The following is a 17865-nucleotide window of genomic DNA, read 5'->3' on the forward strand; positions in this document are numbered from 1 at the left end:
GCGTCAAAAATTAAGGTGGTCTTGCAACACCTGCTTTTGAAAAGTTGATCAATGAAACCATGAGCAAAAGCAAGGTTGGCTGTTGATACGCACCAAAGGAAAACAAGCTTTCATATTTGCACAGGTGCAAAGATTTGGGTGGCAAAGCAAAAACAAAAGCTCCCTGCAGCATGTGAACCGTGAGAACTGCTTTCTAAGGTGCTTGAGGTCACCAGGAGTTGCCCAGAGCTAGATTTCTCTTCATGAAATTATAACCTGTAACTGTTGCACAAATAAGCCCAAACAATATAATAAGAGTCAGTATGACCCTATCTCCAAATGTTAATCCCAATGGTTCATTTATCACGCTTAATTGGGGAAGTTACTACTGTTTCCTACAGGGTGTAGATCGCCAACTTTGCCTTGGGCAAAGCAATGAAGATTTCAAATGATGAATGATTATCAAGACACCTTAGTCATTCTGCTTGGACTCAGGGATCGATTCCCTTGTTTTTGTAGACACTCCTCCAGCAAACAGTTCTATGCAGGAATGGACTGCATTATTGCATGACACATGGGACCTGCAGCAAAGTGTTTCAGCACGAAGCACTGCTGGCCAGAGTTCCAGTGGTTCCATTCCACTTCCACCCACCCCAAAGTCCATCACCGTTCAACAACGACTGAGCTCATTATTGTTGGTTGACTTGCATTTTTTAAATTAAAAAAACCTGCAAAACTTTGGGTTTTATTTATGCATACCGAAATATCTAAATATAAAGAAAAAGAAGTCTTCTTAGTGCACACAAAATCAGCATGAGATCAAAAGAAAAACAGCAAAGATCTAAAGAGCATAAAATTGGCAGGGGAAGCTTGTTTGGGGGACAAACAATGGTGGTGATGGAGAAAGGTGTCCTCTTCATCCTTTGTTTCTGAGTTTCCCAGAGGCATGTGGCTGGGTGATGCCAAGAACCAGATGGCACACTAAGATGGCACACTGCTCTCATCCAGCAGGACTTACCTTCTTTGAAGGACGAATGAGAAAGGAATTCTAAAATTAATCAGAAAAGAAAGAAACAAGCTGAGCCACAAGTGACTTTTATTCATCTAGAGATAATTTATGAGGTTTTGCATTTTACTTTAATTTAGCTTCATAAAGCTTAGAAGAGCTAAGACAGAAAAACAAACAAAAAGAGATTCAGTGTGGATTACAGCTTGGCTTCGACATGAATTGCAATGAATGGATTTTCAGTTTGGCTGTTAAGTTGAAAATGAGCACTCCCATTAGCAGCAACGTGGATTTGCGTTCCAGTGCAGAGGTTGCCTTCCTTTCCTCCCGAAATAACATCGCAATAAGTGCCAGGGGGAAGACCGGTTGGTAATGTTACCGACAACGCCCTGTACAAAAGAAAACAAAAATAATAATTTTAATTTTTTTAATGCCATTTTACATACTCAAGTTTACAGTGGTACCTCAGGTTAAGTAGTTAATTCGTTCCAGAGGTCTGTTCTTAACATGAAACTGTTCTTAACCTGAAGCACCACTTTAGCTAATGGGGCCTCCTGCTGCTGCCGCGCCGCCGGAGCACAATTTCTGTTCTCATCCTGAAGCAAAGTTCTTAACCTGAAGCACTATTTCTGGGTTAGCAGAGTCTGTAACCTGATGCGTATGTAACCTGAAGCGTATGTAACCCGAGGTACCACTATATATGCTTCTGGTCACATTGTCATTCTGTACTTCTGGATCATTTGCTCCCCTGGGTGCACAAGCAGACATGCAAAAGACAAGCAGCAAAATTAACCTGCTGTACAAATTTGGCAAATGACTTGCTACGCATAATTTCTGAACGCCTTCATCTCTACATAAAAACATTACCTGTCATCATTATTAAACACAACGAATCCTTTGCCATCACGTCCAAATGCTACCTGGTTGTTGTCATCATCCCACCACCTCGTAATAGGTTGGCCGTACACTACATTTCGGAATGTCACCATGTTCCTAGAAATGAGACACGTGTATCACTTCCTTATGCAAACGGCACAAGTCACTGGAATCCTAAACATCTGGAGAAATAGGCTTTCTCCATCTCAAGAAGGCTCCCGCAGGAACAGATGACACATCTGGCAGCTTCCATTACCTTATTTGATTCCAACGATGTTCGCAGACCCAGCCGTTACCACAGGTGCCATTTGTGTTAATCGTAACAGGTTTAATTGATCCATCACTGTTGCTCGGTGGCCCAACCCAGTCATTTAGGTCCTAGTTATGGAAGATGACATTTAAAGTGATTAGACAACAAGAAATGACACTATAACATGCCGAATAAAATTTGCTGGCCGTGAGTCTCAACATGCTGGTTGATGTACCTTAAACCAGACCAGGTCTGTCGTAAGTCATGGCAGCACGATAGACTAGTTTATTCCCCAAATGAGTAGTCATGGCCTCCATTTAGGGGTAGCTAACCTGTGTCCCTCCAGCTCTCAGCCCCAACCAGCATGGGCAATAGTCAGGTATGATGGGAGTTGTAGTTGGGCCATGTGACTTATGACAGACCTGCCCTGATTTAAAGTACAACAACAAGGCTTCCAAATTTACTTGATTATACTGGTGAACCTCATAGCAAGCAAATGTTCTGAGAGTGGACTACACTGATGTGCTTGTCTGTCAGGGTTGGTTCAGATGCAGGTCAGCACTCAGAGACAGGCAGAAAAGTTCGCTCTTTATTCAAGAAAACAGTGTACCAGGCAGCAATGCCTACAAACAGGACTGGCCCCTATGAAACTGTTGCCAGAACTGAAGGTCTTTGCCTTCTACTTCCCACTAAGTCTCCTCCCTAGCTGGATGTCTCCCCAGCAGCCTTAAACTATGTCAGGGACCTTGGAGACAAGGGGGGAGGGGAGCTTACTACAGTAGGAAAGGCAAGCTCTGCTTATTCAGCCTCTGGCCCCTCCTTCTCTGCTTCATGTCTTGAGTCTGCACTGCTTTCTGCATCTGGCTCTTCTCTCTCACTCAAACCTGTTGTTTCTTCAGCCTCCCACCATTCTGCCACCCTCTTTCATCCTCTGACCTGTCCTCAGTGTCCCACCACCACTCCCCAGGCTCTGAGCCTTCCTTGTCTCAGGCTTCCCTTAAGGTTCCCCGGCTGTTGTCTCCCACCACTCCTCTTCGTCCTGCCAGTCCCTGACATAGCCCATCATTGCACACTAGGTTTGATGGCCTGATACTTGTGAGGCACAGCCTCAGGCTAAATTTATTGTGGAAGCCCACCTAAGTCTATTATGTGCATATGGGAGGGAGGAGGGCTTTGCAGTCAGTGATCTCAGTCAAAAACATGAATCCTCCTTAAATCTCACCAAAACTAATCAAGACAAAAGACGGCTATCCTATGACGGTTACCTGAAATTAAGTCCCACTGAATCCAGTAAATCATACTTCTGGGTGTAGACATGCACACGATAACACTGCTAAGTTGGTAACAGCCAACTTAAAGCATAGATTTCAACGGTTGCTCTGGCTTTGGGGCCAAAAAACCTGTTTTCCAAGTGTCAATACTATCCCTTAAGACAGAACGCCTTTGATATGGAATTAACAAATAGCTGTTGTGAACTGGAATAAAGTTACCTTTCCATGCTGGATAGCTCTTGGCCACCTGTAACTTGACATTATTCGTGTAAATCCGTAGGGGTGAGCAAGCATAAACCCAACTGCCATCTTATAGAGTCTGAAAAATGGATAAGAGGCACCTAGTTGCCAAAAGTGTACCAGAGTACAGAAAATAAGCAGGCCCAAGAATTTCATATTCTCTTCCAAAGCAACTCCCCATTCCCGATAGTACAGTTCTCAGGTGTCTTACATTCATGCTGTGTATACTGCCAAGGAAACCTGAATTCTGCACCACACTAATAATTCATTATAGGTAGTTTATGTACAAGTGCAGAAGCAGCCAACATGCTGCCCTCTAGACAATGATGGAGACCAACTCCCATCAGCCGCAGTCAGCATGGCCAATAGCCAAGGATGCTTGATGCTAGCACCATCCAGAGGGCATTCTGAGTCCTGCCACTTTCTCCAAATATGTGCATTTTTAAAACACTGAGTCAGACCAGCAAAAATCTCTTCAATAGGAAGATCATTCAAGCAGAGATTAGATACAGCACAGTAATGTTCCAATTTATAGACAAATAATTACTTTGGATCAATGTAATGATATTTGGAATGACTTTATATAGAATATATGAGGTTACTGATAAAGAAATTAGTATTTGGATAATAAGACTATACACATTTTTATATATTAATGTATGGGAAGACATTTTTATATATTAATGTATGTCCAATAATCCACCTTAGCCTAGGCTTCATCAGTAGAACAGGCTCATATGTAATGTTACAGGATAGTGGATCTCATAGCATAGTACTGGCGAAAGAAGGCTAATATACCGGAAATCCTTATCTTAGACTCTGTGAAAGGATTCTGTGGAACTGTAACAACCCTTCATGTGGATTATTGGACTCTTTGAACAGACAGGTGGAATAGATACTTATACATGTATGGGCCTTATGCATGAACTGACTAGCGAATGAACTGATCCACTGGGTCTTCTGCTTTTTTCGTTGAACTTTATGAGACTTCCGTTGAAATCTACAATTTGATACATTGAATAAAATGTAAAGGTACCCCTGCCCGTACGGGCCAGTCGTGTCCGACTCTAGGGTTGTGCGCCCATCTCACTCAAGAGGCCGGGGGCCAGCGCTGTCCGCAGACACTTCCGGGTCACGTGGCCAGCGTGACAAGCTGCATCTGGTGAGCCAGAGCTGCACACGGAAACGCCGTTTACCTTCCCGCTAGTAAGCGGTCCCTATTTATCTACTTGCACTTTCACGTGCTTTCGAACTGCTAGGTGGGCAGGAGCTGGGACCGAGCAACGGGAGCGCACCCCGCCGCGGGGATTCGAACCGCCAACCTGACGATCGGCAAGTCCTAGGCGCTGAGGTTTTACCCACAGCGCCACCCGCGTCCCGATACAATGAATAGTATACCTTATTTATGCAAAAGTGCAGCCGGTTACGTCTTGTGTGTTTATTGAGAATGTTTCACGTAACCATAGGTTTGTTGTGGTTGTTTTACCACTGGGTACCCAGCAGACCAATAGGATTCCTTCTCTTCTGAACTGCTCTTGATATCAACATGCCTGGATATTCAGACCTCAGGAAATAAACATTGCTGCTCAATAACCCTAAAAGGACGCGCCTTACCTTGGGTTCCAGAAAGTAAGAATGGAGGCTCCACCAGCCCCATGGCCCCTCTGGTTGTCGTGGTTATCTACAAAGACAATGGCTTTGTCAGAAGGCATCAAACTCCAGTTTTCTCCCCAGCGCCTAAATTGTGAAGAAATAATCAAAACTTTATTCACAATTCACTTCGGTGCAAACTACTGTTTATTTACCAGGTATATTTTTTTAGCCCACTGCTCATTACACGATCTCTGAGGGGGTGACAGCCAAACTGAAGCAAAAACCATTCCAGACAGCTTAAGAGCAGGTAAAAGCACAGCTTTAGAAGTTTGGTGAAGATGATGATAACGATGATAATGATGAATTTGATTTATATACTGCCTTTTATCAAAAGATAAAACAAATTTTACAGAGCATAATAATAATAACATAATAAAAAGCATGATGATAGATAGCATAATAAAAAATGATCATAATAATGGTCTGATAATCCCCACCTTTAACAGGCCATAGATTATTTAATGGCCAAAGTCCTTGGAAAAGAGGAATGGTTTGCTTGGCACCTAAAGACTTCTCTGGGGAGAGCATTCCACAGTCGAGGAACCACCACAGAAAAGGCCAATTCTTATGTTCAGAGACAGTTTTTAGAAATAATTTTATTATTTCTTGTTGGTGTCCTTGTTTCTCAATTTGATCCTTTTACATGGTTTTGTACGTTTTGCTGTATTCTATATGAAAGCACGTTGAAGTGCAAGTAGATAAATAGGTACCGCTCCGGCTCTGGTTCGCCAGAAGCGGCTTAGTCATGCTGGCCACATGACCCGGAAGCTGTACGCCGGCTCCCTCGGCCAATAAAGTGAGATGAGCGCCGCAACCCCAGAGTCGGTCACGACTGGTCAGGAGTCTGGACCTCTCAGGGAGGGGGAACATCGAGAAGGGCCTCAGGTGACAAGTACAGAGTCTGGGTTGGTTCTTATGGAGAGAAGTGGTTTTTACGTTATTGAGGTCCTGAGCTGCCTAAGAATTTATAGGTCAACACCAGCACTTTGAATTGGACCTGGAAACTAACTGGCAGCCAGTAAAGCCAGGACAGGATTGGGGTTATAAAAGCACCCAGTATCTGTCATAAAACAGATAATAAAATACTCAGAATTGCAGTGGCAGCTAATGCTCCATAACCTCTTGGGCAAATGGACCAAAATGCCAAAAGTGTTGGATCCATTTGGGTTTCCAAGGGGAAGAAATTCCAGTCAGGGAACCACTACACATTTTTGCATTTTTATTTTTTTAAAAAGGTGTGTGGGGGGGTATGAATAATCCTGTCCTTCCGATTATAGGCTGAAAAGCACACCTGTGGAGTTTCATATACAAACCCCACTCCTGTTGTAGGCCATGACTGTATTATTGCGCTAGTGGAGGGGGGGACATCTGCAGTGTTTGGCTTCCATCTGTGTGCAGTGGACCCCCTCTGCACCCCACCCTCAGTGTGTGGGCCCCTGGGCATGGATTGAGTCTAAAGCAAATTACTTTAAATTTGCCATCTTTTCTCCGTTCCATTTGCGGAGGACTGTCCCGAGTTCTGCGCCATATTTAAACTCAGTCACCCGGCCGTTTCTGAAGTATTCAGAGCTGTGGACCGCTTCACCGCCCAAGTCAATTACCTGGAAAAAGCCAGGGGAAGACACAGAGAAAAAGGATACACAATATTGATTTCAATTTGCTGCAGAAACCAACATCACTGAGCGAAGGTAGGCTACGGCAGGAATAGTCGGCGAGCTGAACTAAGACGTAAATATCTTGTGGTACGTACTGTGTTACATCTAGTGGAATCAATTTCGACTTATCTCCAATATGACCAGAGAAATGGTTTTGGCTATTATGGCCATTACCTTATGGAGCTGGTTTCCTCTGGCCTCTAGCATCTTATACATTTGAAGCGAGAATGGAAATATATCAGGACGTGAAGCAGCTGACCTGAAGCACTTTGAAGTCGCGCCAATTTCATTGCACTAAAATTAACGGTTCTTACAAAGGGCTCCACATGGAACAGCAAACTCCTTCCCAACCCAATATTTGCACTAGCAGCAGTTGTGCCCAAGTGTATCAGTTCTTCCATTCTTTTAAGCAATGTCTAAGGGCTGACCTGGAGAAAATAACTGCCTTGTTGGGTAAGACCAAAGCTCCATGAGGTCTAGCATGTTGTCGGGGACCGTGTTGAGGAGGGCTGCACTGAGGAGGAATGGTGGGAGCCACCCCCTCCCCCTGCTCCTACATCTTCCCAGGAGGAGGAGGACAGTATAGATTTGGAACAGTGGTTTGCAGAGGGGCCTAGTTCAGAAGGCAGAAGCTGGGAAATACTGGATGGGGAACAGCTAGGAGAAGAAACTCTGGAAGAGAGAGGGTTAACAGATTCACAGTCTCTGGACAGCCCAAGGTCAAGAAGAGCTCAGAAAGTGGCAGAACAGAAAGCATAGAGGGTACAAGCTCAGATTACAAGGCGTAGGAGTGACGTACATTAATAGGAATGGAAGGGGGTGTAATCCTTAATTGGGAACACCACCATTTCTAGGAGATGTGTTCTTTGTTCTCGCGCTGTGATTATTAAAGTTCCGAACAGGTAAGGCCTTCCTTTCTTTGATCTTCTTATCTACTGCCACAGGGGGAGGAAGCCAATTCCCCGAAGCCTGACACATAAGTAAGCATGGCATGCAGAACAGTTTGAACACTGGAAAGTGCCAGACAAAATGCTTAAAATTCCTGTTACTTACCTCCTGATAGACAAAAGGCCGTGAACCTTTGGCAAACCACCGTGTGTTGAGGTCATGTGCTTTGCTTAAAATAGCAGCGATGTCCTCAGGCCACATGTGCTTGGAAGCATCGATTCGGAACCCTGCTACACCAATATCAATCAGGTGGTTGAGGTAGTTGGCCATTTTTGAACGCACATCATCCCTTCTTTGCGTGAGGTCAACGAGCCCAGACAGGCGACAGTTGCGAACCTGTGCATGTGGGGGAAACCGCCATTGGTTTAGCGGCCAAAGCATAAACACGCAATAATCAAAGTACTTGTGACAGCTGCCCAACACCCATCCTGAACAAAAGCTCTTAGGATCTACTGACCCCACCAATTTATTCATCTCCACCCCCATCATTCAGCCCATCCAGCGCTGAGGGCCTTCTGGTGGTTCCCTCGCTGTGAGAAGTGAGGTTACAGGGAACCAGGCAGAGGGCCTTCTCAGTAGTGGCACCTGCCCTGTGGAACGCCCTCCCAGCAGATGTCAAGGCAATAAGCAACTATTTTACTTTTAAAAGACAACTGAAGGCGGCCCTGTTTAGGGAGGTTTTTAAAGTCTGACACTGTATTGTTTTTAATATTCGGTTGTAAGCCACCCAGAGCGGCTGGGGAAACCCAGCCAGATGGGCGGGGTATAAATAAATAAATTATTGTTATTGTTGTTGTTGTTGTTGTTGTTGTTGTTGTTGTTGTTGTTGTTATTAGCAGCAGCAGCCATTTAAAGAACAAAAAATACATTTGGAACGCAATTTCAAACCTAAGACCCAATAAGATCCCGAGAAGGAAATAAATGGTATTGGTAGAAGCTTAGCTATATTGTAAGAGGGGAAGCTGGAATCTTCCAGGTATCACTGGGCTCCAACTCCCATGATGCCTTAACCAATGGCCACATTGCTGAGGCTGATGGGAAATGAAGCCCAACAGCATCTTAAGAGAGCCAGGGATATCAGGTATCAATAGTGTAAAGCTTACCTGAACAGGATCACTGTAATTCTCAATATCCCCACTGTGTGTTTTGCATATCTCGTCATTGAAATCAAAGCTAGAGTATGGGACGGCTGGGAAATCTCGGGTCCCTGCATTGAAATAACTGCCACAAGTCCCCCGGTTCCCAGAGCCAGCCCCAGAGCCACACATATGGTTGATTACAACGTCCACATAGATATACACCTGTGGAAGATACAAGCAGCAGAGTTGCATGGTGGTTAGCGAGCCACTTGTTTTCAGTAATCTGTTTTAGCTTCTTCTAGCATCTCTCTAGGGACGCGGGTGGCGCTGTGGGTTAAAGCCTCAGCGCCTAGGACTTGCCGATCGAAAGGTCGGCGGTTCGAATCCCCGTGGCGGGGTGCGCTCCTGTCGCTCGGTCCCAGCGCCTGCCAACCTAGCAGTTCGAAAGCACCCTCGGGTGCAAGTAGATAAATAGGGACCGCTTACTAGCGGGAAGGTAAACGGCGTTCCGTGTGCTGCGCTGGCTCGCCAGATGCAGCTTGTCACGCTGGCCACGTGACCCGGAAGTGTCTGCGGACAGCACTGGCTCCCGGCCTCTAGAGTGAGATGAGCACACAACCCTAGAGTCTGTCAAGACTGGCCCGTATGGGCAGGGGTACCTTTACCTTTACCTTAGCATCTCTCTATTTCTGTTCAGGTTTCTAGTCCTTAGCGTTCAGGATGTAGCCTTCCAGCTTGGGAAGGCTTCCCATCATTTTCGTCTCAGAATTTTGCAGTCTTACCATTTTAATCGATTGTTGGTTTATTATGCTCTTCAACGTTCTTTGGGTTGAAAAGCAGGATTGTCCAAAAATAAATAGCCACTGAAAGCCACTTACTCCGACATTGTTGCACCTGGCCACCATGTCTCTAAATTCATTTTCATTTCCAGAACGCGAACATAACTTGTAACTGATTGGTTGATATCTTTCCCACCACGGCCTCCAGGGACTCGTAACGACAAGGTTTTCATTTGGAGGAGAAACCTATATAATTCAAAAATGTAGTGAGCGAGTAGGAGATAAAAACGTAATTGAACTCTTCCTATCAGTCTGATGTTTGAAGGTAGATAGGCCCCTTTTAAATCATAGTTTGAACTAAAGAATGTGACGGATGTGACAATAAATACAGCAGTGCAAACATTAGCAATTATGTTAAGGATGGTTAGTTTTGGTAGGTGTGTGTGTGTGTGTGTGTGTGTGTGTGTGTGTATGGGGTTTGTAATGCCCCAAGATAATTTCTGTGGGATCACAGACCCTGCATCCCTTACTCATGCACTTTTATTTACCTTCAAGTATTCTTAACTGACACATAACAATAGCTATCCCGAATGCTTTTCTCCATATGGGTTCATTTCAAATGCCAACACCTTGGCTATGTAGCATTTTATGTAATCCAGACGTGGCCTATGGGAAAGCTCACTGGAATAACGTTACCATCTTTTCTTCACATCTGAAGCTGGGAGGCCAGGCCTCAACTTCCACTATCTGGGCACCATGGTCCACAATGTCCACTCTCTAGTGTCTGACTGCTACATTTCAGATAGATGGGGAGCATGAAAAATGGCTTCCCATATGATATGGGAAGAAAGTGGGATTTTGCAAGATAATAAGCATCCCACAATTCAACTGCACAAACTCAGATATTAGTATTGGATGCAGGGATTCGTGAGGTATGTTCCGGTTTGGCCTTAGGACAGGCATAGGCAAACTCGGCCCTCCAGATGTTTTGGGACTACAACTCCCATCATTCCTGACCACCAGTCCTGTTAGCTAGGGATGATGGGAGTTGTAGTCCCAAAACATCTGGAGGGCCGAGTTTGCCTATGCCTGCCTTAGGAGGTATATTCTGGTTTGGCCTCAGCTTTACTTTCAAAAGCTAATTTCTAGCTCTTGTGATTGCAAAGGGAGTTTTAAAGGCATGCAGCTGGTGTTTGCAATGTCTTAGAAGTCGTGATGGGAGAGGATTTGCTGAGTGGGATTTCCAGTTCTTAGGGCGCAGAGTTTCAGTAGCCTGCTTAGCTCTTTTATCATTTATTCCGCAGAACCAGAATAAATGATTAACATGATTATATATATATATTATATATATAGTTATTCATTCATTCCATTTTACAGCAGCAGTTTCCCAAGAAGTTTGCAGTGGTATATAAGGTTCTCCCTTGCCAACAAAGGTCCGTATAGTTAAAGCCATGGTTTTCCCAGTAGTGATGTATGGAAGTGAGAGCTGGACCGTCAAGAAGGCTGATCGCCGAAGAATTGATGCTTTTGAATTATGATGCTGGAGAAGACTCTTGAGAGTCCCATGGACTGCAAGAAGATCAAACGCATCCATTCTTAAGGAAATCAGCCCTGAGTGCTCACTGGAAGGACAGATTGTGAAGTTGAGGCTCCAATACTTTGGCCACATCATGAGAAGAGAAGACTCCCTGGAAAAGAGCCTGAGGTTGGGAAAGTTGGAGGGCACAAGGAGAAGGGGACGACAGAGGATGAGATGGTTAGGCAGTGTTCTCGAACCTACAAACATGAGCCTTACCAAACTGCGGGACCATGGAGTCACAAAGAGTCGGACACAACTAAACGACTAAACAACAACCTCCACAGCAATTTTATCCTCAAAACAACCCTGTAAAGTAGGACAGGGATCTGACTGGTCAGCCCCAGTGAACTTGATACCTGATTCCCACATGCTAGCTCTTAAATACGTGGCAAGTGTCTCAATTTGTATAACATATCCTGGTCCAGCCTTTGTGAGACACATTTTGTTACTATCTCAGTACAGAGCATTCACAAACCCTGCTACTAAAGTTCATTGACTAGGACTTCTTTTTCAAAACTCTATTAATATTTAACCTAGTGCAAATCCTCAATAAATGGTATTCTGGTAAACTGAGGGCAAGTCCACACAATCACCTGCTGGGAATTGTTGCTTTATAGTGGACAGAACAGGCAAATACACTCCTCCCCATTAGGCATATTTAGGTACCGTGTAAGTCAGTCGCCCCAAGACTAAGCCTACAAGTGGAGAAGACCGATTTGTGTGATTCTTCCCCTCTTTAAGGGGGGAGAAAAATATTACATTAAATCCAACAGTGGAGGTAGAAGATAGCCTTCCTAGGCATGAATTTGTCAAACTACACACTACATGTTATGTGAAGCAAGACGTTCTTTTGTCTGACCTGAACCTTCAAACATGGCCCCAGATTCTAGTATTTCTAACATTCATTGGAAGGCTGCAAGTTCTATTATTACGATAGAAGAGAAAACCTTCTCCCTATTCACTTTCTCCAGATCAGGCATCATTTTATCCAGATCTGTCACATCCTCCTTTGTTCTAAGCGAAGAAACTCCAGCACAGTAGCCATATGAGACGCCATTTTCCTCAACCTTTTCCAGCTCCACAATATCCTTTGTGAGGTGAGGCACAGACAAACCTGGGTTTATCAGTGGACCATCCATCTCATACATGCATGGTGAGAAGACTATGAGTGTATTAACTGGGTGCTATGAACTGGATGGTTTGAAGCTCAACATCAAAAAACCAAAGATCATGGCCACTGGTCCCATCACCTCCTCTCAAATAGAAGGGGAAGAAATGGAGGCAGTGAGAGATTTTACTTTCTTGGGCTCCATGATCACTGCAGATGGTGACAGCAGCCATGAAATTAAAAGACGCCTGCTTCCTGGGAGAAAAGCAATGACAAACCTGGACAGCATCTTAAAAAGCAGAGACATCACCTTGCCAACAAAGGTCTGTATAGTTAAAGCTATGGTTTTACCAGTATCAATGTAATGAAGTGAGAACTGGACCATAAAGAAGGCTGATCGCCTAAGAATTGATGCTTTTGAATTATGGTGCTGGAGGAGACTCTTGAGAGTCCCAGGGACTGCAAGAAGATCAAACCTATCCATTCTTAAGGAAATCAGCCCTGAGCGCTCACTGGAAGGACAGATCCTGAAGCTGAGACTCCAATACTTTGGCCACCTCATGAGAAGAGAAGACTCCCTGGAAAACACCCTGATGTTGGGAAAGATCAATGATGTTCAAGGAGAAGGGGATGACAGAGGATGAGATGGTTGGATAGTTTTCTCAAAGCTACCAGCATGAGTTTGACCAAACTGCAGGAGGCAGTGGAAGACAGGAGTGCCTGTCGTGCTCTGGTCCATGGGGTCACGAAGAGTCGGACACGACTAAACGACAACAACAACATGAACTGGATGGTAGAAACTCATCCAGAATCTACCAGATAGTTATTTTGCCTTCAGCAAACGAGAGAGTACTAACCTGGACACCTGCAAATCCATTTGGGGCTAAGTAACGTTCACATTCAAGAGCAATGTCAATCCAGCGCCACTCAAAGAGGTGGACAATAGATGTCCTTACAGGCTTCGGATTGGTCTTGTATTGGGTCCAGCAAAGTCCAAAGGCCGCCAGGAGAAGAAGAAACAGGTTCTTCATGTTGTCCTTGACACTCGGTGACATCCTTCTCAACAGCCTTCTGCACTTCTGAAGGGAGAGCAAAGCACAGTTTAACAATTGCACCTCGACACTCCACCTTGTTAGTAGCATGTAGTTTTAAAGCACAGACAACTGTGGGGAATCTGTGGCACAGGCTGCTACCAATAATACAAATGTCAGTGGGGTGAAAGAGACAGTGCTTGTTGGTTTAATGTGGTCAACATGTTGGACAAGTTCAGCAACTTATAGTGAGTCTCTGAATTCAGTCCCAATCACAGACCTTCCAATTTTCCTTATTTTCCAATGAGAGTTTTGGATTTACAGAAGCCGTCCCGGTTTCTGATTTGATCCCGGAATGTCCTGCTATTGTCACTATTTTCATTGGAGAAATGTCAGAGGGTATGGAGTTATGTGACCCTTGAGCTAAGGAGATAAATAACTATGCAACCTTTAGAAGACATCTAAAGGCAGCCCTGTATTGGGAAGTTTTTTTAACGTTTAATGTTTTGTTATGTTTCTCTATATGTTGGGGCAGCGCACTCAGATGGGTGGGGTATAAATAATAAAAGTAATATTACTGTGGAATAGGACATCACTGTTTTCAGTGGAGAAATGCTGGAGGGTATGCAATCACACACAGAGACTGTGATAAACACAGATTTCATCAGGATTAGGGTCATGCGTGTGGCCATACCAAATTGAAGCATGGAGAGTGTGCGTTCACCTCAGCATTCATGAACTTAGGAGTCTAGAATAAGGGAAATTCTATAATAAGGGAAATTCTGTCAACCACAGAAGGGCAAAAACCCATGTGCAATACCCGCCCTAGCTCATGTTTCTTCAGAATAATAATTATAGAAATCCTGAATTTTGTCTCAGGCCAGGGCATGGGATGAGAGTTTCACCTGGCTTAAATTTGCTGTTGCAAAGATCCTCGTTTTAAATTCTGTATTTTAGCTCTCTGTTTTGAATATGTTATTATCTCACACTGAGCCCCGAGAGAGAGAAAGGTTTTGCATCTTGCTGCAGGCACTGCTTTTTCGGCACAGGAATGTGACTCGTTTAAAAACATTAAATCATAATAAATATAAATCCATCGCATTGCTCAGGCATCGTATCAAACTGGAAAGGGCACAACACTGCTATATTGAGGTGGTGTGCATTCAATCCTCCCTGATTCCTGGTCCAATAATCTGACCTATGTTCTAAGCATTCACTTTTGCCAAAGTTCCCTAGGTGATATTGAATAGCACAGCTTCATTTCCCCTAACTGAGCTTGCTTAATCAAAGAAAAGAACTTGTCAAACAAATTCCAGTTAAAGCTTTGCCCAACCCCAGCTGCCAGACCAACGAGAGCTCTTTGCAAAGCTCTCAGCACGTTAGCAACACTTCAAACTGGATTTAACATTTTAAATTTTAAACCAATTTTTTAAAAGCAAAAAAACCCCAAAACCTCGAGCTGTTAGAAAGCCCAGATGTAACACCATGCAAGTTGGCGTTAGAATACCTTAGTTACTCTGGCAACAAAACAAATTGGAGAATTGACAGATGTGACTGCTGAAGGCTGAGATTGCAAACTACGATGATGAGGAACATCTTTTCTTTCCACTTTTGGTGTTCGTTTAGGATCCCGGATCTATTTAGCAGAAATGTTCATTAAATGATAATTCTGCTTTTTTCTTGGATTTTCCCATCAAAAGTCAAACTGTAGAGCCATGACATGGGTGGGAGCCTCAATCTTCCCCTCCTTGATTTTCAAAGCCTGCTGGTTTATACAACACCAGTAACAAAAGTGGCATCATCACCACCTCACTGCAGGTACTGGCTATCTGTGCCAGCTAACCATAAGGAAGGAAGGGACTTTCTGGGAGATGATATATAATGAAATGAAAAAAGTATTTAAATATACTTTCCTGAAAAAACCAGAGGCCTTTCTCCTGGGCATGGTTGGCCAATTGGTGCTAAAGAAGGATGAACTTTCTTTATGTATGCTACAACAGCAGCAAGAATACTTATTGCAAAGTATTGGAAGACACAAGATCTACCCACTCTGGAAGAATGGCAGATGAAGGTGATGGACTATATGGAACTGGCAGAAATGACCGGCAGAATCCGAGACCAGGGAGAAGAGTTGGTGGAAGAAGATTGGAAGAAATTTAAAGACTACCTACAGAAATATTGTAAAATTAATGAATGTTAAAATGATGTTGGATGAAAAGTTATGTGGTTTTAGCTATAACGCTATAAGGAGTATGAAAAAATGGGTTATTAATAGTTAAAAATTAAATGTTACACATTATTTTAAGATTAAAGATTAGGATAAACAAAGAGGGGAAGGATTTGCTGAACTAACAAATTGAACTGGAATACAAAAAGGGAGGTGTGAGGAGGTCCGGGAAATAAGCAAATGAAAGAAAGTGATGGAATTGTTTTTCATCTATTTTTATTTTGTATTTTTCTTTTTTTTTCTTTTTTCATATTGTAAAATTCTAATAAATATCTGTTAAAAAAAAAAGGAAGGGACCAAATTAGGAGTTCAGCTTGCATTAGTGACTCAGAGCTCTAAGCACTACACACACCAGCTCTATCTGTGGCACAGTTCTGTAGCAGACCAGCCTTTCACTCAGGTATTTTCCTTTGGGGGGGCATCTAAGCCTATAAAAACAGACTCATTGCCTTGTATGATCAGGCAAAGGTCCAGATTCTGTTTGTATCAGAAGTCCCCACTATGTCTCATACTAAGCAAGCCCCTTGGCTAATTCCCACATATATAATGGAACAGTGGTACCTCGGGTTACAGACGCTTCAGGTTACAGACACTTCATGTTACAGACTCCGCTAACCCAGAAATAGTACCTCGGGTTAAGAACTTTGCTTCAGGATGAGAAGAAAAATCGTGCTCCGGCAGCAGGAGGCAGCAGCAGGAGGCCCCATTAGCTAAAGTGGTGCTTCAGGTTAAGAACAGTTTCAGGTTAAGAACGGACCTCCGGAACTAATTAAGTTCTTAACCCAAGGTACCACTGTAAAAGCAAAGCCATCTCCCTAAACAGGGTCAGTCTGGAATTTGAATCTATAGTATGTTTGGTGTTCTATCATGTTTTTATATGTGCTGGAAGCTGCCCAGAGTGGCTGGGGCAACCCAACCAAATGGGTGGGATATAAATAAAATTGTTGTTGTTGTTGACTCTTCCAAAACAAGAGTCATGCCCTCTAGTGCAGTGGGTCCCCAGTGAGCTAAGTATTGCAGACCCCTTGTTTTTCAAAAGCCAAGCTATGGACCCCCTACTTTAGAAAGAAAGAAAAAAGTTACATCTCCATGGTAGCTTTTGTTATGTGAATGGTGCCACAGACCCACTGGGCAGGTTGCCACCAACTGGGAAGGCGACTAGCCCAGCTGAAGGGCTACAGGCTCACCAACCTCTGCTATGTACCCAAAGACTGAAAAGGTCTTTTGTTAGTTCATCACTCTGCTCTGTACCAACAGATCAGGCTGTAACCTTTCTCTTCCCTTTGTCTTACAATAATATATATGCTTAAAACAGCCATAAAAACACAATTCTCTTAATGTATGCAGTGGGAGGAAGTTGGTCCCATTTCACGCTCTATTCCATGTGCCTGGGTAGCTCAGCTGGTTACAGCGTGGTGCTGATAATGCTGGGGTTGCAGGTTCGATCCCCGTACAGGACAGTTTCATAGTCCTGGATTGCAGGGCGGCTGACTAGATCAGGGGTCAGCAAATTTTTTCAGCAGGGGGCCGGTACACTGTCCCTCAAGACCTTGTGGGGGGCTGGATTATACTTTGGGGGGGGTGAATGAATTCCTATGCCCCACAAATAACCCAGAGATGCATTTTAAATAAAAGCACACATTCTGCTCATGTAAAAACACGATGATTCCCAGACCGTCAGTGGGCCAGATTTAGAAGGCAATTGGGCCGGATCCAGCCCCCGGGCCTTAGTTTGCCTACCCATGGACTAGATGATTCTCTAGTCACTTCCAACTCTACGCTTCTATTACTCTTATGTTGCTCAAGAAACCTTTAAAATGATCCCACCCTACCACATATCACCTCAGTAGATTGGAAGGCATACAAATTGGCTGAAATACCTCGGGGAAAAGTGTGCGTGGTCTTTTCACCAAATGCAGCCAAGTCACTCCTCGCAATGCAGGCCGAGGTCGCTTGCACTCCAGCATTCATAGTAAGCTGCCAGGAAGCGGATTTTGCAACGGTGACTATTAGGCAGCAAGGGCATGGAGATTCATCCCTCCCCCCCCACACACACTCCGCAACTCTGAAATGCAGGGGGTTGGACTAGATGCCTCGCGTGGTCCCTTCCAACATTACAATTCTATTATTCTGCGTTCTAGGCTATGGAAATATTATTCCCACTCACATAAACTGCAAGGAAAC

At 44.0% G+C, this 17865-nt stretch overlaps 1 protein-coding gene across 1 annotated transcript; it reads right to left on the reverse strand.

Moving 5' to 3' along the window:
* Positions 1-1054: 1054 nt before the first annotated feature.
* On the reverse strand, positions 1055-17654 carry LOC114598692 (pancreatic alpha-amylase-like). The gene is given in 12 exon segments (XM_028732644.2): positions 1055-1374; positions 1853-1978; positions 2118-2239; positions 3602-3701; positions 5237-5359; positions 6743-6876; positions 7984-8214; positions 8982-9179; positions 9836-9982; positions 13281-13502; positions 17562-17621; positions 17623-17654. Coding segments are annotated over 12 exon segments (1683 nt in total). The 5' UTR covers positions 17653-17654; the 3' UTR covers positions 1055-1184.
* Positions 17655-17865: the final 211 nt, after the last annotated feature.

Source organism: Podarcis muralis, chromosome 5, assembly GCF_964188315.1.
Source record: "Podarcis muralis chromosome 5, rPodMur119.hap1.1, whole genome shotgun sequence".
NCBI classification, from domain to species: domain Eukaryota; kingdom Metazoa; phylum Chordata; class Lepidosauria; order Squamata; family Lacertidae; genus Podarcis; species Podarcis muralis.